Genomic DNA, 24,585 nt, shown 5'->3' with positions numbered 1-24,585 from the left:
GAATGGCCTCCCTCTCTCATCCAGGTTCTCTCTTTTCTCTTATTTCACATGCCCTTGAACCCATCTTTCCTGGAAGTTACAGGAAGATCAGAAGGTTGAGTTGCTGACTAATCCTTCCTGATCCCAGGCTTTCTGCACTATAAGGTTTGGAATGTAATCCTAGGCCTCACTAGTACCTACCCTTCCCATTCCTTTGCCCACTCACCTGCAGGGCTGCCTCTGTATTCCCAGTTAGCAGATACACACAAGCTATGTTGAAGCAGATCTTGGAAGAAGGCTCTTTAATTCTGAAGAATAGTTCCAAGGCCAAAGTCCAATCCTTCCTATCCCATGCCTGGACAGCATCATGCCAGCCTTGCACCAAATCTCTGTATGACATTAAGGATGACCCTAGCTACTGGGTGGGAAATAAAGAGTTCTTTGAAAAGGTATGGATGAGCACCTTATAGCAGGCAGGTGTCAGGCAGGCGGCGAGGCTGAGAGAGGAATGTGGCTGACACTCCCCAGAAGACAGGGTAACCGGGGAGAGAATCTGTGCTAAGCAGGAAATAAAGCCCCTTCTATTTACCTAAGTAAGAGGTGGAGGCTTCTGTGGGTGGGTGTGGAGAGGGGTGTAAAAGGGGGCTGGCTGAAAGGATCTTTCAATTGCTGAGGATCCAGAACACCTGCCTTTTAGATTAAACTAGAGAAAAGGTCTTGTTTCTCCGTGGCTGTTGTGGGGGAGGGGTGTGAATAATGATAAAATTTTTCACTTCTGGACAGATCTTCATCATCTATATAAGACTCTCACCTGTGGTTTCTATCTATGGCAGTGCTAAAGTGATAATAATATTTGTTCTTCATTGTCAAAGAAGATCCACAACAGTAAGGAGGTGATGCCATGAGAAGCACATGAATTGGATTTGAGCGAGGAGGATGTTGTGCTAAGTCACCAGCCTCACTTTTCTCCTCCAAAGTCATCTGGGTCCAGTGGTCAGATATGGCTCAAGAGGACTGGAGATGGCCTTGGATGTGAGGCAATCAGGGTTAAGTGACTTGCCCAAGGGCACTCAGCTAGTCAGAGTCAAGTTTCTGAGGCCAGATTCAAACTCCATTTCTCCTGAATCCAAGGCCAGTGTTTTATCTACTGCACCAACCAGCTGCCCAGAAGTTTTACTGCTATGCATATACTCTAAGGAAGTAAAAGATAGAAAGAACAGTCTCATAGAAGCCAAATTATTCATTGTAGCCCTTTAGAAAGGGAAACAAAGTCAATGCCCTTCAACTGGAGAATGGCTAAACAAACTAAGATAATCCATATAATACAATAACTATTACAGGAAATGATGAATATAAAGAATTCAGAGAAAGACAGTTTTATATGAACTGATACAGAATGAAGTTAAAAAAACAGAAAAGTAATATGTAAGAGCATAACAACATAAATGATAAGAACAAAAGAAAATAAAATTGAACAAGGATAATTCCAATGACCAAGCTTGGACCCAGAGGAGGTTAAGAGGTAAGGGATTAGTTGTAGAATATTTGTTGTCAGGGGTGGCTAGGTGGCACAGTGGATAGAGTACCAGCTCTGTAGTCAGGAGTAACTGGATTCAAATCCGGCCTCAGACACTTAATAATTATCTAGCTCTGTGGCCTTGGGCAAGCCACTGAACCCCATTTGCCTTGCAAAAAAAACAAAACCTAAAAAAAATATTTGTTATCAATGACTTATCATTAAAAAATATTTTAGTCTAGAGTGATTAAAATGGCTTTTATCAAGACATCTTTGCAAAGAAGGACCACCTTGCTTATGGAAAGGGGCCTCCCAGCATCATAATAATGCTGAGTCTTATATGCAGCTTGAAAGGCTTGTTCCTCCCTCTTTATGCCAATCATTGGCCAGGGCAATAATCTAATTGATACATTCACCCCCATATAGTTTCCCTTTCCCCTGAGCAGGTACAAAGGAGAAGGACAGAAACCTTAGGTTAACTCAGAACTAGATGGGGTAGACCTGATCTAATCTCAGATTTTGATCAGGTTGGGGCTAATTTTTTTGTCATTATACCTGCCCATAGGCATTAATACAGGCAGATCCTAGCCTTCATACTGTAAACTAACAATCTCCCTTCTCATTCTTGTGGAAATTCCCATGGTTCTTCACAATATTATATACTGTTTGGTTTTACTGAACTGATTTTTTTTTTCTCCTTTTTGACTTTGTACTATAAGAAAGGGCTCACTATGTAAAGGAGAGGAGGGAAGATTAAGAAATGAATGTAATTCCAAAATCAATCAATAAATAAAATTTTAAAAAAGAAATGAATGTAATTTCAAAACAAAAGACAAGAAAAATAAAAAACATTTTTTAAATGAGAAACAAAAGCAAACTGTCAAATAGCTGAGTGAGAGATCAAATTTTGAATACCAACAGCTTTTCCTAACTCTTCTACTGTACTAATATATAACCTTTGGGTTTGGGGGGGCTTAAAAGGTTATAACAGGAATCACTCCATGATGGACCTGTAAAATAGGTTTAATAGGAAAGGTTTTTTTCACATGCTGTCATGACAGTGATGGTGTGACTTTCCAACAAAAGTGTTTGACATTTCTCTGGAGGCCTTTACAATGCTATCAAGCTGCTCTGTCAGGGGTGGGGATTGAAGGGTCTTGACATCATCTCTAAAGTATAGAAGAAAACAAGAACTCTTTGGTTCATTTTTTAAAAGAAGACTGGAATGCCACAGCCCCTGTGCTCCCTGACATCTAAGTCCCTGCCATGAGCTGAGAGGATTTTTAAGGACATGGTTTAGATTTGAAAAAAAATGTTATTGTTTACTAAATGAAATGGAGAAGGATTTCATTTGATTATTTTATGGGTATGGAATAGGGAGGAATTATACATATGGATGGGGCAGTTGAGGGGAGAGAAAAGGAACACATATGGAAGAATATCCGAGGGAAGATCTGTGGGGGGGGAGGGGCAGAAGGCTAGATATTTAAAAAAGTAGGAATGTGCTTGGTGAATATCTCAAGAGGGTGAGGGTCTCTGAAGTAACCTGAAGAATAAAAGATTGTCTGAGATAAGGTTTGTGAGAGGGAGAAATATTTTGAGAGGAATTGTGTATGAAGATAAATCAGGGCCCTTCTCCTGGAGTCAGAGCTGATGCCCAGCTATACAGGGATGCCAAAATGATGCCAGGAAAAATGAAATCAGAAAAAGATTCAGGTGGAACAAGAAAGAATTCATGTAAAAGATTGACCTGATTCCAGGAGAAATTTTAGGGACAAAAAGGTTTAAGTATTTCTATGTTTAGCAGAAGTTAAGGAAAAGAGAGTGAAGGTAATTGGAAGCCTGCTAAATGTAGCAGCTGCATTTGCCTCAACGACAAAAGCTGTCATGAGAGGATGAGTAAAGAGGAAAGGTTAGAAGTAAGAAAGGATTGTAGGCTGCCCTCCCAAAGGAAGACAAGCAATCCCCAGCTAAGGAGTGTGTGAGCTTTTTTTTTTTTAATTTATTTAAGGCAATGAGAATTTGAATGACTTGCCCAAGGACTTAGGTCCTCCTGACTCCCAGCCTATGCTCTATCCTCCATGCCACCTAGCTGCCCCTGTGAGTGAGCTTTTCAAGGGGCAGGAAAGTGAGGTTATGTAGGCAGTAACTCAAAGAGCAGAGGTGACTATTTGTGGTGGTTAAGAATTGGAAATTAAGGGGGCAGCTAGGTGGCGCAGTGGATAAAGCACCAGCCCTGGAGTCAGGAGTACCTGGGTTCAAATCTGATCTCAGACGCTTAATAATTACCTAGCTGTGTGGCCTTGGGCAAGCCACTTAACCCCATTTGCCTTGCAAAGAAAAAAAAGAATTGGAAATTAAGTGAATGCCCTTCAATTGGGGAATGGCTTAACAAACGGTGGTATATGTATGTCACGGAACACTGTTGTTCTGTTAGAAACCAGGAGGTATGGAAGGAGGTATGGAAATTCAGGGAAACATGGAAGGGCTTGCATGAACTGATGCTGAGTGGTGAGATGAGCAGAACCAGAAAAACATTGTACACCCTAACAGCAACATGGGGGTGATGATCAACCTTGATGGACTTGCTCATTCCATCAGTGTAACAATCAGGGACAATTTTGGATTATCTGCAAAGGGAGAATGCCATCTGTATCCAGAGAAAGAATTGTGGAGTTTGAACAAAGACCAAAGACTATTACTTTCAAATTTAGGGAAAAAACCCGTAATCTTATTATGCAATTTTGCTATCTCTTATACTTTATTTTTCTTCCTTAAGGATATGATTTCTCTCTCATCAAATTCAATTTATTTATTTATTTATTTATTTATTTTTAGGTTTTTTGCAAGGCAAATGGGGTTAAGTGGCTTGCCCAAGGCCACACAAGCTAGATAATTATTAGGTGTCTGAAGCCGGATTTGAACCCAGATACTCCTGACTCCAGGCCCGATGCTTTATCCACCTAGCTGCCCACATCACATTCAATTTAGATCAGTGTATACCATGAAAATAATGTAAAGACTAATAGAATGCTTTCTGTGGGGGGGGAGCAAGGATAGGGGGGAAATTGTAAAATTCAAAAATCAATAAAATCTTTCTTAAAAAAACAACTTAGAATTGGGCGGCTAGGTGGCGCAGTGGATAAAGCACTGGCCCTGGAGTCAGGAGTACCTGGGTTCAAATCCAGTCTCAGACACCTAATAATTACCTAGCTGTGTGTGGCCTTGGGCAAGCCACTTAACCCCATTTGCCTTGCAAAAAAAAAAAAAAGACCCCAAAACTTAGAATTAAAAAAAGAGCAGATGTGAAAAACCAAAAACTTAGAATTAAAAAAAGAACAGATGTAAGATATTTAGGGAGATGTAGATGAAACTTAATCCTTTCAGGCTAAGGCAAGGATTCATGGATTTGTTGACCCAGGCTTGTTTTGTAACTGGGGGCAGGGATTTACTGTGTTTGCCTGGGAGGGGCAAGGTACCCCTGAAAGTTCATTGATCTCATCTCCATAGCTTGGAGGATAGAATAGGGGGGTGAAGGGGGAAGTCTGTGTTAATGTAAGATAAGTGGTGTGTTTAGAGAAGATAGGTTCTAAAACATATTTTTCTGTTCAATATTTCCCCTCCTTCAGATTCAGCGATCTTGAAGCTCTAATAGGCTTCTAAAGATAGATGAGCCCCAGGCATACTTTGTCCTTTGCCTCTCTGAATTCTCCACCTTCTCAACCCTAGCCATTACACTGGAGATTGCTCTGCTCTAATGACCACTTTCCTGATTACTGAGTCCCTAGGCAGAACCACCATTTCTTTAGGGCTCCAATTGTGTTCATTTCCAGCAACTCTCCCTTTTTCTACCCGCTCACTAATTACCTCACCAACTGCCTTTGCCCTGACCTGGATACATATTCCTCCCCCAAACCTTCCCTTTTCAACTTCCTTATTAGAATATAAGCTCTTTGAGATTGTCCCTAGCACAAACTAAGTCCTTAATGCTCTAGTTGGTTAAGTAGGCGCTACAGTGGATAGGGCTCAGAGCCTGGAGTCAAACCCTGGGTTCAAATTCAGTCTGACAAATGTGACCCTAAGCAAATCACTTAACTTATTTTTGCCTTAGCTTCCCTAATTGTAAAGTGGGAATAATACAGCACCTACCTTTCAGGGTTGTTGTGAGAATCAAATGAAATATTTATAAAGTGTTTAGCACTATTCCTGGCCCATAGTGTTGCTGGGAATTATGGGCATCGACGAATATTGTAATTGGAAACAAATTTTGTAATCTTTGTCTGAACTTGATCTTTACTTTGATCTTGGCCACGTGCTCACTTAGTGGATCAAGTTAGACTCTAGATTGCACAGGTACTACAGTATGTCACATTAAACCAAGTAGGGGCTCATCCTACAGCCAAGGCTATCTATCCAATACAAGCCCCAAAGTAACCCCCAAAATGCCACACCTCCCATGGATCCTGAAGCGGGTATTTAAGGAGGAACTGGAGCATTTCTGGCTCTGATTCTTAAAGAACTTTAATTCTCTCTTAAACTTATGGTCTCTAACTTACTGTTTCATTTAAATCTGTTGGCCTGCCTGGTTAAACTGCTGCACCCAAAACCATGGGGCCTTTAAGGAACTCTTAGTTATCTTTCCCTTTCTTTTGTGCTGAAATGATCTTTTAATAAATCTGCTTTCTTTTACAACTGCAAGGGATATCGGGGGATGGGGATGTCAGAGTTGTGAGTTTTTCAAGAGAAACTAGCAAATCTTCCTGCAACAATAGTAGGTGCCGGATAATACTTCTTCCTTCCTCCCCCACCTTTTCCATCTCTCTGAGAGGAACAGGACACATTTGGGAGAGACTCAAAATTATGTGTCTGAATGTATATGGTGTCCCTGGGTTGGTAACCAATTTGGGATTTGGAATGGGAAGTCTAACAAGAAAGCAGGGTATTAGAGGACATCTAAGGGAGAAAATGGTTGTAGATGTATTTGAGGGGACAGGGCTCTAGGTATTTTTTAGGGGGTTGGAATACTTAAGGCTAGAATAAAAATAAAGGTTGGTTGTTACCCTTCATTCTCAAAAAGGATCAAAATTACATCACTGTTAGAGATAAATTGAAATGAGTCTGACAGTGGTTGATCAGACATCAATACAAGAGCTTGGAGTATCCATTTGGGGTGGACTCTCTAAATCTGTGCATCTCACATTAATTTTGCTAAATGGTAACATATTCTTTTTCTTCCCAAGGCAATGGGATTAAGTGACTTGCCCAAGGTCATACAGCTAGGTAATTATTAAGTATCTGAGGCTGGATTTGACTCGAGTCCTCCTGACTCCAAGGCTGGTTCTCTATCCATCTAGCTACCTAGCTGCCCCCAATTCTAAAGTTCTTAAGAGAGATCTTCAGGGTGTCCTGGTATCACTTCTTCTGAACTCCTTGTGAGTGCTGTGTGAGCTCTCCGTAAAATAATATTTTTGGAAAGCGTAATTCTGGCATTCTAACAACATGCCCAGTCCATCATAATTGCATTCTCTATAATAATATTTGAAAGCCTGGCAGTTTAGCTCAAGAAAGGACCTCAGTCTAAGGCAATTTAAATGGAAGTGATTCAGTTTCCTGGCATGGTGCTGGTAGACTGTCCAGGTTTCACAAGCATATAGCAATGAGGTCAATACAATGACTCCGTAGACCTCAATTTGGTAGTCAGTCTAATATCTTTTCTCTCCCACACGTTCTTTTGGAGCCTCCCAAATACAGAACTAGCTCTGACAATGTGTGTCTCAAACTTATTGTCAATATGAACCTCCTGGGAAATGACACTGCCACTGTAGACCTTCTCCATTTGCTGTAATTGATGGTTCCCCATATGGATGGTGTGGTGTTGGTTGATGAAGCACCTTTTTTTGGTGTTGTTAGACCAAAACTGGCTCAAACAGTAGAGAACTGATCCATACTTTATGGCATCTCAGCTTCAGAGGCTGCATTGAATGCACCATCCGCTGCAAACAGATCATGTACCAACATTCCTTCTACTTTGGTCTTGGCTTGTAGCCTTTTCAAGTTGAAGAATTTGCCATCTGTGCAACAGCTGACCTTGAGGCCATGTTTGATAACATGGCTGAAAACATCCTGCTCAAAAGCATGGGAGCAAGGATGTATCCTTGGTTCACTTTGCTGGTGACTGGGAAATCTAGAGTATTGTTCACCGTCCAGAATCTGGGCAAACATGCAGTCAATGAGATTGATGTATAATTCTGATGAATTTCTCGGGACAACCAAATTATATCTTAATTTTCCATAAACCCTCATGACTAATGGTATTGAAGACCTTGGTCACGTAGTTGCTGGCTACTTGGGTTCAGTTCTGCCTGTGAGGAATCATTATTCAGACTCTGCTCTGAGCAGGTGAGATCCACCATAGGTCTTTGACCCGTAAATAGCCTTCAGGGCCTCATAAAAGCGCTTTGATTTATTACTATTGGCACAAAACTGAATTTCATCTGCCTTCTTACAATGGAGAGACTGAGGACATAGGATATGGGAAGACTGAATGGGATAAGAGGTGGGGGAAGGGAATCTGCAGGGAACTGAATATGGGGAAACTAAGGGGACAGGATGGGGGGATTCAGAGGGACAGAGGGCAAGGAGTCAGAAGGTAGGAGATGCTAAGCACCTTGTGGTGGGACTTTGAGAGCATAAGACGGGGGTGGGGTGGGGCTGAGAAGACTCTGCCAGGACCTGAGTGAGGGAGGCAGAGGGGGCAGGATATGAGGGGGCTCCGAAGACAGAATGGAGGGGGATAGCGGGGCAGGATATGGGAAGACAACTGGAATCGGACTTTGGGGATAGAGGATGGCAGAATTTAGAGGGACAGTAGAGGGAGACTGAGCAGGTTATGGGGAATTTCGAGGGATAACGTAAGGATAGGCCGGGGGTCTGAGCGCCAGGAGCAGACTGTGGGGCAGGGAGGGGACGGGGTGTGGAGGGGCAGAGCAGGGGGGGCTGTGGGGGTAAAACTTGCGAGGCTCGGGGCCGGGGGCCGGGGCCGGCATGCGGGCTGGCGCGGCCCCGGCGGGGCTCCCGGCCCGGCGCTCGGCGCGCGCCCGCAGGCGAGCCGCGGGGCTCGGGGAGCCCTCACGAGAGTTGGGCCCGGGCCGGCTCCGGTGTCCCCGGAAAAGCGGTCCGGCGCCATTCCGGTGCGCAGCCCCGCCGCGCCGCCGCCTTCCGCCGCCGCCCGGGGAGAGGGCGCCGCCCCGCGGGCTCCGAACGCCGGCTCCACGTGAGTGGCCGCGGGCACACGGGGAGATGGGGCCCTGGGGCTGCGGGGCGCGGGGCGAGCGGCCGCCGGGGGGGCCGGGGCGGGGAGGCCGGGGGGAGGGGCCGGGAGCTCGGGATCGCCGGAGGGGCGCGGGGGGCTGTTGGCGGCCCCCGGCCCCACCCCTCCCGTCTCCCCGGGGCCCAGGGGCCGCGGCCAGGCGCCGGGCAGAGCCGGGCCGGGGCCAGCCCGATGCCCCTGGGGGAGTCCGCCCTTTCCCCGAGGTCCTGCTCCTCCCCTCCCCCAGCCCTCCCAAACCCCTTTCTCCCCCACCCCTGAAATCTTAATGTTCCTTCTGCCTTGATTTCTTTTGGTCGACCCTCCTGGACCCTTGGCCACGTTTTGATTTGTATTTTTATGTATTTGTATGTGTGTCTCTTCCTCCCTGTTAGATGGAAGGCTCCCTGAGAACAGGGACTGTATTGTCCATTATATTTCCAGACTAAAACAGGGTCTAGTAGGCGTTCCGTATATATGTTCGTTGAAAAGAAATGGCCCGGGGGGGGGGCTGAACCCCCAAATATTGAGAGGAAAATGAGAATTCGGCTCCCAATGTGACTGTAATATTTAGTGTCACCATAAGGTGTCAGTGCAGTTTTAGTAGGAAAGTAATTGAGACTATCATCAGGTACCCCCCCCCTTCTGTCCCCGAGTGTGTGCTGTGACATTTTTGCACATTTTATTTAGGGTTTGCTGACAGCGATCCAGAAAGAAGCTATTGAAACTGCATTAATTTAGAATTCCTAGTTATTTCATTGTTGAAGATCTAGGGTTGGACAGGACCTCAGAGGCCATCCAGTCCAACAACCCCCCCCTCCCTTTTTTTAAGGCAATGGGGTTAAGCAGCTTGCCCAAGGCCAGACAGCTAGATAATTATTATGTGTGAGGTCGGATTTGAACTCAGGTACTCCTGACTCCAGGGCTAGTGCTCTATCCACTGCCCTCTTTTTTTTTTAAACAGATAAATAAACTGAGGCTAAATGACATATTTGAATTGAATGACATGACTCCAGATATTGGACTCTTTCCAGTATACTTGGGTTGGCCAGAAATTTGTTTTAGCTCTATTCATAAAGAAAAATGCTTATTGGCAAGTTAGTGGCTCTCTTAAGAAAGGTTAAATTGTTTAGTTGAAAGAGTTCTGAATTGAGAGTCAACCCAGGCTTTTTTTTTTTTTCCATTGTCTTGCCTATGTAATGGACTTTTGGCAAGTCATTTCCTTACCCTCTTTGGATTTATCTATCTTATCTTTAAATGGATGAAGTTGGATTACATAGTCTCAATCTCTGCTAGTTTATAGGTTCTCTGATTCTAAAGATCAGAGAAAGAATATTTAACAGACTTAAAAAAGCAATTTGTGTGTGCATCCTGGAAAGAACTTTGGGTGTGGGAGACAGAAGAATGAGGTTCTAGTCCAGTCTTTAACTGGAATGATTGAGCATAAATCATTTCACCTTACTGATTCTCAGGGGAAAAAAATTGTACTAGGTAATTTCTGAGAATTCTCCCAACTCTAATCAAATATTTTTAATCATTTCTAAATTTCGTGCTTGTAAAACAGCTGAAGGGAATGTTCCCTTAACTCTGATTTTTCCTGGTGAAATCTGATGTATTTATTTATTCCAATGGGAAAACAAGTACTTTTCAGTGTTTGTAAAATTTTAAATAGCATTTACTATTTACAAAGCACTTTCATGACTATGACTCAATAAGTGGTAGTAGTATTCTAGTTTTACAAATGAGAAAACTGAGATTTATTTAATGAGATAAAATAGAACCTATTGAATGTTCCTTCTGAAGGCTCTCATTCTACTTGTAATTCATACCCATTGTAAGAAAGTTTTTTTTTCCTGTCAAACCTGTCTTTTTCCTCTGTAATTTTCACCCACTGATCCTAGTTTTACCTTTTGGTGCCAGGTAGAACAAATCTAGTCCTTCTACTGTTACATCTTCAGATCCTTGAAGACAGCTATCATGTTCTCCCTAAGTGTTCTCAATTAATAATTACAGCTAGGATTTAGAGACATCCAGGTAGCACAGTAGATAGCACACCAGGCCTGGAGTCAGAAGACCTGAGTTCAAATGCAGCTTTAGACATTGACCCTGAGCAAGCCACTTGCTGTTTGATTCAGTGACCTGAGTTCAGGGGTCACAAAGAGACAGGACTGAAACCACTCAGCAGCAAATGAGCCAGAGTTTAGGTCTTTATTCCCAGACCAAGAATCCTTTCATTGTCACATTTTGTTTTACTGTGGGGTCACCAACTACTTGGCCCTAGGTCATTCAGCATTTCATTAGGTGAGGCTTAATGATAGCTCTTTGAAAGAACTAAGCAGTAAGAGTGTCATGTCTTACTAAATTCCAAAGAAAAGCAGTTGTTTTAAGTTGTTTTAGCCACAGTAGGAGAGACTGATTTTTAGTTTAACTTTTCTTTCTTTTTTTCTAATATAAGGGGGGGAAGTTAAGAGAACCATATTCTTTTTTTTTTAAGTTTTTTTTTTTTTTTGCTAGGCAGTGGGGTTAAACGGCTTGCCCAAGGCCACACAGCTAGGTGATTATTAAGTGTCTGAGACTGGATTTGAACCCAGGTACTCCTGACTCCAGGGCCCGTGCTTTATCCATTACGCCACCTAGCCACCCCTAGAGAACCATATTCTAAGAGGGATATGGGATCCCTATTAGAGATAGTAGAATTTGGGTCTTTAGAGCAGAATGTTATAAGGAAAATGTGAAAGGTTATAGTGAGCAAGTTCATACTTTCTCAAGAAGGAAATTTGGGCATTTTGTGAGTCCTCTTGTGTGGGACAAATGCCACTTAAATAAATTTAGGAGATCTCTCAAGGTATGAAGTGAAGGCTTTATTCATTTCTCAAGAAATGGGCCACAATTGGAGAGATTGAGGCAAAAGGGAAAGGTTCAAGTATCACATTTATCCTACTCACTTCTCCCCCACAACCCACCCACCCTCATTAATGAGGAATGTGGTCTTACAATCTAAACAGGAAAACTACCCTAGGGAAGGGGCATAGAATTCAAACAAAGCAAACTAATCTAGGGAAAAGAACATAAAATTCAAACCAAGACCAGATTATCTCTTTAGTCCCAGGAATTGAATGATCCTCCAGACATCTATAGATAAGATGAAGTCAGTTGACTCTTTAACAATATCCCAGAAGTTTGCTTTGTCAAGGGAGGAGGGTCACATAGCTAACCAGATTCAATCTATAATTTTTTACTGAAGAAATCTCAAAACTTTATCCCACACACTCTAAAATATTAGTGTATATCAGTGGAACCTTCCACCCATTGTTCTACTTGGTCGATCTTCGGCATTGGCTAGAATAGAGAAATAGAGGCATAGGAAACAGGTAGAAACTCTGGGATCAGAAGTCCCTTCACCTAAACCTCAGCTGAAGGAGAGTCCTCCCTAAAATATGTGCCCCAAATGGTCCACCAGATTTAGAAGACCTTCAGTAAAGGGAACCTGTTTCCTTCTGAAGGCTCTCATTCTACTTGTAAGTCACACTCATTGTAAGAAAGTTTTTTTTCTGTCAAATCTATCTTTTTCCTCTGTAATTCTCACTCACTCATCCTAGTTTTACCCTTTGGTGCCAGGTAGAACAAGTCTAGTCCTTCACCTACTGTTACATCTTCAGATCCTTGAAGACAGCTATCATGTTCTCCCTAAGTGTTCTCTAGGCTAAATGTTTCATTTCCTTAATTTGATTCTCATATGCCATGATTTCTTGGTTGCCATACTTTGAGCACTCTCCAGTTTATCCGTGACCTTCCTAAAATGTGATACCTGGATTGGAACACAATAATACTACAGTTGTACTTTGACCAAGGTTGAGAATATAGTCAGGCTGTCACATTTTTTTTAGGCTTTTGCAAGGCAAATAGGGTTAAGTGGCTTGCCCAAGGCCACACAGCTAGGTAATTATTTTTTTTTTTGTCTTGAATGAAGCATTTATTAAATTCTTACCAATATAAAGAACTTTGCAAAGCACTGGTAAAAGAAATAGAAAAGTAAGACAATTTCTTATCTCAAGGAGCTCGTGTTCTTTTTTTTTTCATTTTTTTCATTTAATATTTATTCTCATTTTCTACAAATAATGTTTTTTATACATTGATAAAATATTCTTGTTTAAGAATAAAGAAAATACCCCTCCCCCAAAATTAGAGACTCGCTTGAGCAATAAAGTAAAAGGGGAAAGAAAAAAATTAAAATTAAAATTAAAAAAATAATAGTAATAATTGTAGGTATGGCCAGGTGGCGCAGTGGATGGAGCACCAGCCCTGGAGCCAGGAGCACCCGAGCCCATATCCGGCCCTGTACACCCAACAATCACCCAGCTGTGTGACATGCAAGCCACCCCAACCCCAGTGCCCTGCAAAAACCAAAAAAAGAAAAAAAGACCCAAAATAAAATAAAATAGTAATAATAGTAGGGGTGGCTGGGTGGTGGACAGAGCACTGGTCCTTGAATCTGGAGCACCTGGGTCCAAATCCGGCCTCAGACATCCAACAATCACCCTGCTATGTGGCCCCAGGCAGGCCACCCAGCCCCATTTGCCCTGCACCCCCCCCATAATAATAATAAAAAATGTGCTTTAGTCTGTGTTCCAACACCACCAACTCTGTCGCGGGTGGATCACATTCTTTATGATAAGTCCATCACAAAAGTCACTTCCATAGTTTCCCACCGTTGCCATTGCTAATCGCAACTCCCTCCTTAAGTATTTCTCCACTACCATGTACTATATTTTCTCTGTCCTTTCACTGACTCTGCTGTAGGGTAGCTGAGTGGCACAGCAGACAGATCCCTGGCTCTGGGGCCAAGAGGCCCTGAGCCTCCATACCACCCCTTGGGTCCAGAATCCACCTGGCCATATGGTACCGGACAGGCCATCCAATCCCAGCCCCTTGTGTGAAGTAAAAAAGAAAATGCATTATATCTGACCACTCTCCCCCATGGCCCATCCTCTCCTCTTTCATTCACATCCCCCTTCCCCCTGTCCCCCCCCTTCTTACTCCAGATGTCTATACCCCTTTGAGTATATATGCTGTTTCCTCTTCTAGCCACCTCTGATGAGAGCAAAGATTTCTTCATTCCCCCTTGCCTTCCCCCCTTCCATATCATTGCAATAACTCATTGTAATAAAGAAAAATCTTATTATATGAAATATCTTGGCCTATTTCCCCTCTCCTTTTTCTCCCATTACATTTCCCTTTTTTCTATTGACTCCATTTTTACACCATATTTTATCTTCAAATTCAGCTTTCTCCTGTGCTTCATCTATAAAAGCTCCTTCTACCTGCTCTGTTAATTGAGAAGGTTCATATGAGTATTATCAGTGTCATTTTTCTATACAGGAATACATGTAGTTCATCATCATTAAGCCCCTCATATTTTCCCCTTCTCCTGTAATCTCCATGCTTCACCTGAGTCCTGTATTTGAAGATCAAACCTTCTGTTCAGCTCTGGCCATTCCAACAGGAACATTTGAAATTCCCCTCTTTCATTGAAAGTCTATCTTTTTCCCTGGAAGAAGACATTCAGTTTTGCTGGGTAGTTGATTCTCAGTTGCATTCTAAGCTCTTTTGCCTTCTGGTAAATTATATTCCAAGCCCTACAAGCTTTTAATGTAGTTGCTGCTAAGTCCTGTGTGATACTCATTGCAGCTCCATGGTATTTGAATTGTGTCCTTCTGGCTGCTTGTAATATTTTCTCTTTGACTTGGGAGTTCTGGAACTTGGTTATAATATTCCTGGGGGTTGGATTTTTGGGATCTCTTTCTCGGGGGGGGGGGATCAGTGGATGGGGGATCAGTGGATTCTCTCCATTTCTATTTTGCCCTCTGCTTCTAGGATATCAGGGCAATTTTCCTGTAGTAATTCTTTGAAAATGATGTCAAGGGCGGCTAGGTGGCGCAGTGGGTAAGGCACCGGGCCTGGATTCAGGAGTACCTGGGTTCAAATCTGGTCAGACACTTATAATTACCTAGCTGTGTGGCCTTGGGCAAACCATTTAACCCCATTTGCCTTGCAAAAACCTAAAAAAAAATGATGTCAAGGTTTTTTTCCTGATTATGACTTTCAGGTATTCCAATAATTTTTAAATTATCTTTCCTAAATCTATTTTCCATATCAGTTGTTTTTTCAATTAGATGTTTCACATTTTCTTCTAATTTTTCATTCTTTTGGTTTTGAAGTACTGAGTCCTGATTTCTTGTAAATTCAGCAATCTCCCTGAGTTCTATTCTTTGTCTGAAGGATTTGTTTTCCTCTGAGAGCTTTCTTATGTCTTTTCCAATCTGGCCAATTCTGCTTTTTAAAGCATTCTTCTCCTCAATAACTTTTTGAACTATTTTATCCATTTGACCTAAGTTGGTTTTTAGCATGCTATTTTCTTCAGCATTTTTTTGGATTTCCTTGACTAGGCTGCTGACTTCATTTTCATGTTTTTCCTGCATCTCTCTCCTTTCTCTTCCCAGTTTTTCTTCTAACTCCCTCATTTGATTTTCAAAGTCTTTTTTGAGCTCTGTCATAGCCTAAGCCCAATTTCTGTTTTTCTTGGAGTCTTTAGATGCAGGAGCTTGTGCTTCCTCATCTTCAGACTGAGTGTTTTGATCCTTCTTGGGCTCACAGGAAAAATATTTCTCAATGGTGTTCTTCTTGTTTCTTTGCTTGCTCATTTTCCCAGCCTAAGCCTGTTTTTAGGGTGCTTCCTGAGCTTTTGGGACACTCCCACAAAGATCTCAGTGTGTGAGGCTCTGTCCTCCCTCCTGGTCTGTGAATGACCATAAGCATCCCCCTCTGCCATGGGGCTGAGGTAGAGGGGGCCCTGCTGTTCTATTGGGGGGGCCTAGACTGTGATCAGGATCTGAATGTGGTCAGAATCTGAATGTGGTCAGAGCCCCAGAGTCCTGTTCCAGTGACAGAGGACAGAGCTGGGCAGTCTCTCTTCACTCCCCTCCCTCAGCTCAATGGGCTCATGCCCTGGGGGCTCCTGCTTACTGCTCCACCTGCTTCTGCTCCTGGATCTGGACTGCCTTGGCTTCTTGCTGTGTGCACTGAGGGCTAGGCAGAGGTCCCCTGCTGTTTCCCCCAAGTTGTGCAGGATGCTCCACGGGGCATAGGTCAGGAAACTCCCCCGTGGCAGCAGCTCCCAGCGCCCTGGGGCTGCCTCCATGAGGCTGAAGTTTTTGCCCTGGTGAGCCACCCATCCAACCCCGGGGAGCAGAGCCTTTCTGCTCTTTTCCAGGTTATCTTGAGTAGGAGAACTGCCTCACTGGGTCCCCTGTGGGTTCTGTCTCTCGAAAATTTAGTTAGAGCCCTTAGTTTATAAGTTTTATGAGAGAGCTCCTAAGACAGGATCCGCTCTTCTCGCCATCTTGGCTCCACCCCCACAGCTAGGTAATTATTAAGTGTCTGAGGCTGGATTTGAAATCAGGTACTCCTGAATCCAGGGCCGGTACTCTATCCACTATGCCACCTAACCACCCCCAGGCTGTCACTTCTTGAGTTCCAGATACTATATCTCTCAATATAATTTAAGATTGTATTAGTTTATTTGACCACCATGTAATATTTGATTCTCTGAGTTTACAATTCATCCCTTGCATCTTTTTCTTAGATATGACTACCTTTATTTTACTTAGGAACTTATCTTTTTGAACCCATGGATAATACTTTATTACATTTTATATATTGCTTATATATATTTGTATATTATTTGTAAATTATTTACATTTCATCCTGTTAGATTTAGCCCAGTATTTCAGACTGTCAGACTCTTTATAAATCATGACTATTCTTGTTTCCCAGCTTTGTATCATTTGCAGGTTTGATAAGCATATTATCTGTGTCTTTAGTGAAGCTACTATTAAAATTTTTAAAAAATTGTTATCTTTTTTTTTAGGTTTGTTTTTTTTTTTTTTGCAAGGCAAATGGGGTTAAGTGGCTTGCCGAAGGCCACACAGCTAGGTAATTATTAAGTGTCTGAGACTGGATTTGAACCCAGGTACTCCTGACTCCAGGGCCAGTGCTTTATCCACTGTGCCACCTAGCTGCCCCCCAAAATTGTTATCTTAAGCCAAAATCTGCATCTCTCTTTCTCTCTTCTTCCCTCTTCCCTCCCATATTGAGATCCCTAGTAAAACAAAACCCATTATAAATATTTATAGTCAATCAAAACAAATTTCTACATTGTTATGTTGCCAGTTTATTTTTTGTCTCATTCATTATTCTGAATCCTTCATCTCTTGGAAGATGGGTGGCATTTTCATCAAAAGTACTCTGGCATCATGATTGGTCATTTTGCTGATGAGAGCTCAGCACAGTAGTATTTCATTGCATTTATATACCATGCCTTGTTCATCCATTCCTCAATATATATAGGTACTGTCTCTTAGATTCCCATTCACTGGAAATTCAAAGAGCTACAAATATTTTTGTGCAACTTTAGAGTTTGTGTTGCTTAGGATAATCACTTCCTTAGTATACTCTCTGTCTAATTCCCCTTCCTTCCCTCCTTCCCTATTTTTTTTTGGCAAGGCAGTGGGATTAAGTGACTTGCCCAAGGTCACACCACTAGGTAATCATTAAGTGTCTGAGGCTGGATTTGAACTCAGGTACTCCTGACTCCAGTGCTCTATCCACTACACCACCTAGCTGTCCCCTTCCCTCCTTCCCTATCTCTCTTTTTATTTCCAATTCCTTGATGAATGATACATATTTCTGTACCCATCTGTTTATGTATGTGGGTATGTATCTGTGTGTGTGTATATTTTCCTTCTTTTGATCAATTCAGATGAGAGTAAAGTTTGGAGTGTCAGCAGCTCCCTACTTCTTCCTACTTGTTTGTCTAAATGTCTACTTGTGTACCTTGAATGTGTGAAAAAATCCCCCCTAACCTTCCTTTCCCCACCTTCTCCTGCCCTCTGAGTATTCCTCTTCTCTTCTCATCTAAGTTCACACAGCCCTTGAAATCTCTTCATGGATTCCTAGTTAAATTTTGACCTAAAAAAAAAGATGGATAGGGTCCCATGGACCAAAATTCTACAAGAGAAGTCAACCTAGAATAGGGGAAAGAAGGGGGGAAGGGAGTTAGCATTTATATAGTGTCTCCTATGTGCCAAGCACTTTGATAATAGATTTTAAGGGGTTTGTGAACTTGAATGAGAAAAAATGATATCTTAATTTCAATGTCATTGATTTGGTTTGTTATCCTAGATATTTTATTCAACAAAGTAACTAGCATTTTTTCAGTGTCTGTTATGTGATATCCTAAGTTTGGGTTTACAAAGATAAGTAAAAAGGTTCTGTTCTCAAGGAGCTCAGAGTTTAATAGGAGAATCAACATGCAAACAACTATAAACAAATAAGACATGTACAGAATAAATTGGAGCTAGCCTCAGAAAGAAGGCACTAAGCTTAAAGAGTACTGAAAACAGCTTTATGCAGAAGACAAAACTTTAGTTGAGACTAAAGGAAGTCAGGGAAACTTAGATGTGAAGAAGAGGGAGAACATGCTAGGCATGGGTGATGGCCAATGAGAATGCCAGAAGTTGGGTATGTATGTAGAAGGAGAAGGATCTTGGAAAGGAGCAGTGGTGACCTTGGCAAGATGAATGGCCTCCATTTTTTCAGATGAGAAGCTAGAGAGAGTTATGGAAATTTTGAGAAGACAGATACTGGTGACAGGGTAGAGAAAGCACCAAAGAGTTTTAAATATGAGCTAGCATTTAAAGTTAAGGTTTATAGTGTGTTGTATATATGCTACATCTTTTATAATAGGTATAAAAGAATTTCTTTGCTACAGTGAGGGTCCAGGTGAGATTATATCAAATAAACTTGTTGTAGACCCAGTCAATATGGTTTTGTGATCTATATTCAACAATGCACGAATATGAATGAAGACAATGGATGATGGGAACAATCCAAGTTCGGCATTTAATAGGGCAAGCCCTTGGATAGGATAAATGAGCAAGAGACTTGAGAAGAGTATAGAATTGAACTGATTCTCTAAGGGGTCAAGATGGAAAAAGGAGAGGGTAGCCAGTACAGAAGACAGCCTGGGAAAGATCTGAAGGATGGAGCTATTGGAGAATGAGGTGAGGAAAAAGAGCACAATGTTGTTGAAAGGTAGAGAAAGAGGTGGAATGACAACAGATTATGATTAGATAAAGGAATTTCAGAGATTCTGAACATGGATGTGGAACATCTGCTTATCTCTAATCTTGTATCTCCAATTAGATATTCAATAGACATCTCCAAAATAGAACTCTTTTATCTTCCTCTCCAAATCTTTCCCTACTTCTCTCTTCTCTTTACTATGAAAGGCATCACCATCCTTCCAGTTCCCCAGGTTCACATTCTAGCAGTCATCCTGGTCTCCTCATAATCTCCCATATCCAAGCTGTAACTAAGGATTATTGATTTTACTTTTGCAACATTTCTCAAATATGCCCCCTTCTCTCTGACACTGCTACCACTGTAGTTTAGGATCTTATCACTTCCATACCTTGATTACTGCAACAGTCTGCTGGTGTGTCTTAATGCCTGCCTCTCCCTATTCCAATCCATTCTCCATTCAATCCTTAAAGTGATTTTCTTAAAAGGCAGTTCTGTTCATGTTACATTGCCTCAAACTCCTGGGGCTTTCTATTGCCTTCAAAAAGCAAATACAACATATTCTTTTTGGCATTCAGAAGCTCATCATAACCTAGTCCCCTTCCCTTCCACTCCCTGCCACCTGTTCTTTAATCAAGTGACATTGACTTCCTGAAGGTTCCAGGAACCAGATACTTCATCTCTCAGCTCTTGGGCATTTTCTTTTGTTTTCCTTTATGTTTGGAATGCTCTCTCTTCTCAGCTCTGCTTTCTGATTTTCCTAGCTTCCTTGTCCTAACTGAAATCTTTTCTTCTCTTGCAAGTCTTTTTGTTTGTTTGTTTTTGTTTTTGCAAGGCAGTGGGGTTAAGTGGCTTGCCACACAGCTAGGTAATTATTAAGTGTGTGAGGCCAGATTTGAACTCAGATACTTCTGACTCCAGGGCTGGTGCTTTATTCCTAGCCGCCCCCTAGCAAACCTTTGGTAATGCCTCTTAATTTTAGTGCCATTTCTCTCTCTGTTAGTTATTTCCTATTTCCTATTTCCTGTGTGTGTGTGTGTGTGTATGTATGTATGTGTGTGTATATATATATATATATAACTTGTTTGTTTATTGTCTTCCCCATTAGATTATGAGCTCCTTGTGGCAGGTGTTATCTTTTGCCTTTTTGTATCCCCAGAGCTTAGCATAGTGCCTACTACACATTAGGTACCTATTACATTTTATTGATATATTTATGATTGATCCTATTTCCAAGTATAATCCATAATCTAAAAATTCTTAATTCCAATGCTTTCCTGCTATTATATTCCTATTTATCCTGCATGTAACTTGCTTTATGTATATTTATTTGCATGTTATCTCCCCATTTAGATTGTAAGCTCGGAGACTTTCTTTTACCTCTTTTTCTATCCCCAGGGTTTAGTTCAGAACCTTGCATATTAGGTATTTAATAAAATTTATTGATTGATTTAGCTTGATAAAATTTGTAAAAGAGAACTTGAAATGAGACTAGAAAGGCAGGTGGACTTAAATTGTGAAGAGCCTATTTTATACTTTGGGCTATAGGGAACTACTGAAGGTTTATTAGAGGAATAGTATCAACAGGAAGATTATTTTGAAAACTCTGTGAATGGCTGTGAGGGGAAGTGAGAAAGAGTTGAAAGTCCCTTGAACTAGGATGATGGCAGTGCAGACCTGCTTGTTTGGGAGCATTATTAATGGAAGGACACATGTTAGAAGGAGGGATAGGTTTGGGGGGAAGATTAATTTGCTTGGTTTTGGACATGTGCAGATAACAGTAGAGCTGTCTGTAGGTTAACTCTCATTTTCACTGTATGACTGGCCCATCTATTTTTTTCCCAAGATCCAAGAGTCAGTGAGGTCACCAAGGGAAAGAATTCCAAGAAGAGTATGAAATAGAAATTTAAGTGTGAAAAGAGGAGAGTACTTTCAATTTATAGTCCACTCAGTAAACACTAATTGATTATCTGCAAAAGAAAGAAAACTGGAGTAAGTTATAATTTTGGATAAGCTTTCCGTAGGCTAGGCTTCAATGACCCTAGTGGCATTAGGCATGACCACAGCTGGGAATGGGGCTGAGGAGGGAGAGTACTACCTATCAAGCAGTAGTGCATATTACCTATTCTATTAGTGCCAACCTGGGGTTTTGATTCTGAAGTGTACAGATAATGACCCCTCTCTCCTTGTTATTATTTTCTACAGTAACCGAAGAGATTGCACACCTGTTAGAGATTTATCACCTTTTCACAAGTAAGTGTGTTTGGAAGGAAACAATAATGGAAATGTATGATTATGTCCTTTATATTTGGAAAACTGCTTGTCATGGAGACTCACTGTCACTGGGGTAATTTCTCAAGAAAATTGAAGTTTTCTCTCCTTTCCTCTTTCAGTGTTTTCTCTCCTTTCTTGCCCCTTATGATGATGAAACCTTCTAATAACTACCTTCTAAGATAATATTTTATGCTGAATTTTTTCTTCACAGAATATTTTGGGGTTTTTTTAGTTGTTGTTTTTTTTTTGCAAGGCAAATGGGGCTAAGTGGCTTGCCCAAGGCCACACAGCTAGGTAATTATTAAGTGTCTGAGTCCGGATTTGAACTCAGGTGCTTCTGACTCCAGGGCCAGTGCTCTATCCACTGCCACCTAGCTGCCCCCCACAGAATATTTTCTTAGCTCCCAGCTTGGGGACTTGGGGGTAATTAACATCTGCAATTTTATATGGTTTTATTGCTTTAATTCAGGAATAAAACCATGGTAATCTTGAACCCCTTGATGACTTAGTAGGGCTGAAGCATTTGGTCATAGTGTGGTCTCAGGCATAGTGGGATCTCTAATAAATGTGACCTGGCCAGTCACTGCATCTGATTTGGCAGAAAAATCACATTCAGCACATTTTTAAGTTGAGCCAATCAGTGTTAGACATGCATTTGACATTCTAGCAGAGTACCCAGGTAAGATGAATGGAAGTAAAGATAGGTATTGGTTCTTGAAGCACATGAAGCTGAATATTCATCTGAGTTCTAATCCAAGTGGGACCCTGAAAGTCAGCCTTCTTTGGGGTGTAACACTTTAGACACTGGATTTCAGTATTAGCCCTTCTTGTGAAATGGGTCTAATACCTAATTTACCACCTGATTATTAAAATTTAAATATATATATATATATACTCTTTAACTCTTTTACCTTTTTTAAATAAAAATTTTTTGATGAAAAAAATCTATTTTTCCCTCCTACAACCCCCTCTTCATTAAAAAAAAGGAAAAGCAAAACACTTATAACAAATATATATAATTAAGAAAAACAAATTTCCTTATTGACCGTCTCCAGAAAATTTGTTCCATTTTGCACATATCCCCACTTAGGGATAAACAATATGTTTTGCCATTGATCTCTGGGAATTATGGTTGATCATTTTATTGATCAGAATTCTTAAGTCTTTCAAAGTTTACATAATTCTTTTTTATTGACCTTTTGATTTTTAATATCAAGACATAAAACAGGGTGAAGTGCTTTTGCTAAAGGTGTTTGATTGTAATGGAGCTAGATCATCAGAGGATACACTTCTATGCAAAGTCCATATGGAAGGGATAACTCAGGTCCTTTGACTCCAAACCTAGCATTCTTTCCCTTTCACTTTGTCTGGGACAGCAGATAGATAGTTAAGAGTGGCATAGGAATAAAAGAGTAAGTTGGATTTCCTTTTGGAAATTATTAAATTTGATTGTCTTTTTTTACTCATTATCCTTCATAGTTCCCTCAATTTTTTTCCCTTATCTCATTGCCAAAGCTAACATTTCTAATACCATATTGAACAGTAATGGTGATAATAGGTATCCTTGTTCCCCCCCCCCCCCCCGATCTTATTGGAAATAATATTTGTTGATGGTTTGAGATAGATCCTGTTTTATTTTAAGGAAAGCTCCACTTATTCCTATACTCTTTAGTATTTTTAATAGGAATGGATGTTGTCAAAGGCTTTTTCAGCATCTATTGAGATAATCGCATGCTTTCTGTTGGTTTTGTTATTGATATATTCAATTATGTTAAGTATTTTTCCAATACTAAGCTATCCCTGCCTACCTGGTATAAATCCTACCTGATCATGGTGTGTTATCCTAGTAATAATAACTAGTAATAGATATCTACTAAAATTTTATTTAAATTATTTGCATCAATGTTCATTAGGGAGATTAGTCTATAATTTTCTTTGATTTGGTTCTTCCTGGTCTAAGTATCAGCACCATATTGGTGTCATAAAAGGAATTTGACAGAACCTTTTCTTCTCCTATTCTTAAAAATAATTTAGGTAGAAAAGGAATTACTTGTTCCTTAAATGTTTGATAGAATTCATTTGTAAATCCATCTGGACCTGGAGACTGTTTCTTAGGGAGTTTATTGATGGTTCCTTCAATTTCTTTTTTCTGAAATGGGGTTATTTAAATATTTTATTTCCTCTTCTGTTAATCTGAGCAGTTTATATTTTTGTAAATATTCATCCATTTCACTCAGGTTTTCAAATTTATTGGCGCATACAGTTTAGCAAAATAGCTCTAAATGATCTCTTTAATTTCCTCCTCATTGGTAGGTAGTTAACCCTTTTCATTTTTGATACTGGTGATTTGGTTATCTTCTTTTTTTAAATCAGATTAATCAAAGGTTTATCTATTTTATTGTTTTAATAAAACCAATTCTTTGTTTTATTAGGGCAGTGGTTTTCTTGCTTTCAATTTTATTAATCTCTCCTTTGATTTTTAGAATTTCTAATTTGGTATTTAATTGGGGATCTTTAATTTGTTTTTTTAGCTTATTTTAGTTATATACACAATTTATTGATCTTCTCTTTCTCTATTTTATTCATAAGTATTTAGAAATATAAAATTTCCCCCTAAAACCTACTCTAGCTGCATCCTATAAATTTGGGTATGCTGTCTCTTTGTTATCACTTTCTTGGATGAAATGATTGATTATTTCTATAATTTGTTGTTTGATCCACTTGTTCTTTAAAATTAAGTTATTTAGTTTCCAATTAATTTTTGGTTTATCTTTCCATGGCCCTTTATTACATGTAATTTTTATAGCATTATGATCTGAAAAGAATGCATTTATTATTTCTGTTTTTCTACATTTGTTTGTAAGGTTTTTATGCCCTAGTACATGTTCAGTTTTGGTATAGGTGCCGTGTACTGCCGAGAAAAATGTATATTCTTTTCTGTCCCCATTAAGTTTTCTCCCGAGGTCTATCATATCTAAGTTTTCTAAGATTCTAAGATTTCATTCACCTTTTAAACTTCCTTCTTGTTTATTTTGTGCTTAGATTTATCTAGTTCCGAGAGACAGAGGTTGAGGTCCCTCATTATTAAAGTTTTGCTGTCTATGTCTCCTTGCAATTTACTCAACTTCTCCTCTAGGAATTTGGACCTTGTACCACTAGATGAATACATATTTAATAATTCATTGCCTATGGTACCTTTTAAGAAGATATAGTTTCCTTGCTTATCCTTTTTTTAGTGATATCTATTTTTGCTTTTGCTTTGTTTGAGATCAGAATTGCCACCCCTGATTTCTTTACTTCAACTGAAGCATAATATATTTTGCTCCAGCCTTTTATCTTTACCCTGTGTGTATCTCTCTGCTTCAAATAT

At 40.5% G+C, this 24,585-nt stretch overlaps 2 protein-coding genes across 5 annotated transcripts in view; one reads left to right on the top strand and one right to left on the bottom strand.

Annotated features, from left to right (window-relative positions):
• NOXA1 (NADPH oxidase activator 1) overlaps positions 1-501 on the bottom strand; it is a 44,215-nt gene extending 43,714 nt beyond the window's left edge. The window contains exon 1 of the mRNA XM_074210610.1: positions 206-501. Within this exon, the coding sequence (XP_074066711.1) occupies positions 206-379 (174 nt within the window). The 5' untranslated portion in view covers positions 380-501. The remainder of the gene's footprint in view (positions 1-205) is intronic.
• Positions 502-8,729: 8,228 nt separating this feature from the next.
• EXD3 (exonuclease 3'-5' domain containing 3) overlaps positions 8,730-24,585 on the top strand; it is a 441,427-nt gene continuing 425,571 nt past the window's right edge. For 2 of the 4 annotated variants that reach the window (XM_074210599.1, XM_074210604.1), the window contains exons 1-2: positions 8,730-8,768; positions 21,147-21,194. The gene's annotated coding sequence lies outside the window, so the exon portion shown is untranslated. Of the gene's footprint in view, positions 8,769-8,941; positions 9,029-17,211; positions 20,934-21,146; positions 21,195-24,585 lie in introns of those variants that run through there. The other 2 variants (XM_074210601.1, XM_074210600.1) reach the window with 2 other exon arrangements.

The sequence above is a fragment of the Macrotis lagotis genome, chromosome 1 (assembly GCF_037893015.1).
Source record: "Macrotis lagotis isolate mMagLag1 chromosome 1, bilby.v1.9.chrom.fasta, whole genome shotgun sequence".
Taxonomy (NCBI): Eukaryota; Metazoa; Chordata; class Mammalia; order Peramelemorphia; family Peramelidae; genus Macrotis; species Macrotis lagotis.
The sequence above is the reverse complement of the archived record's forward strand: the minus strand, read 5'-3'. Positions and strand labels throughout refer to the sequence as shown.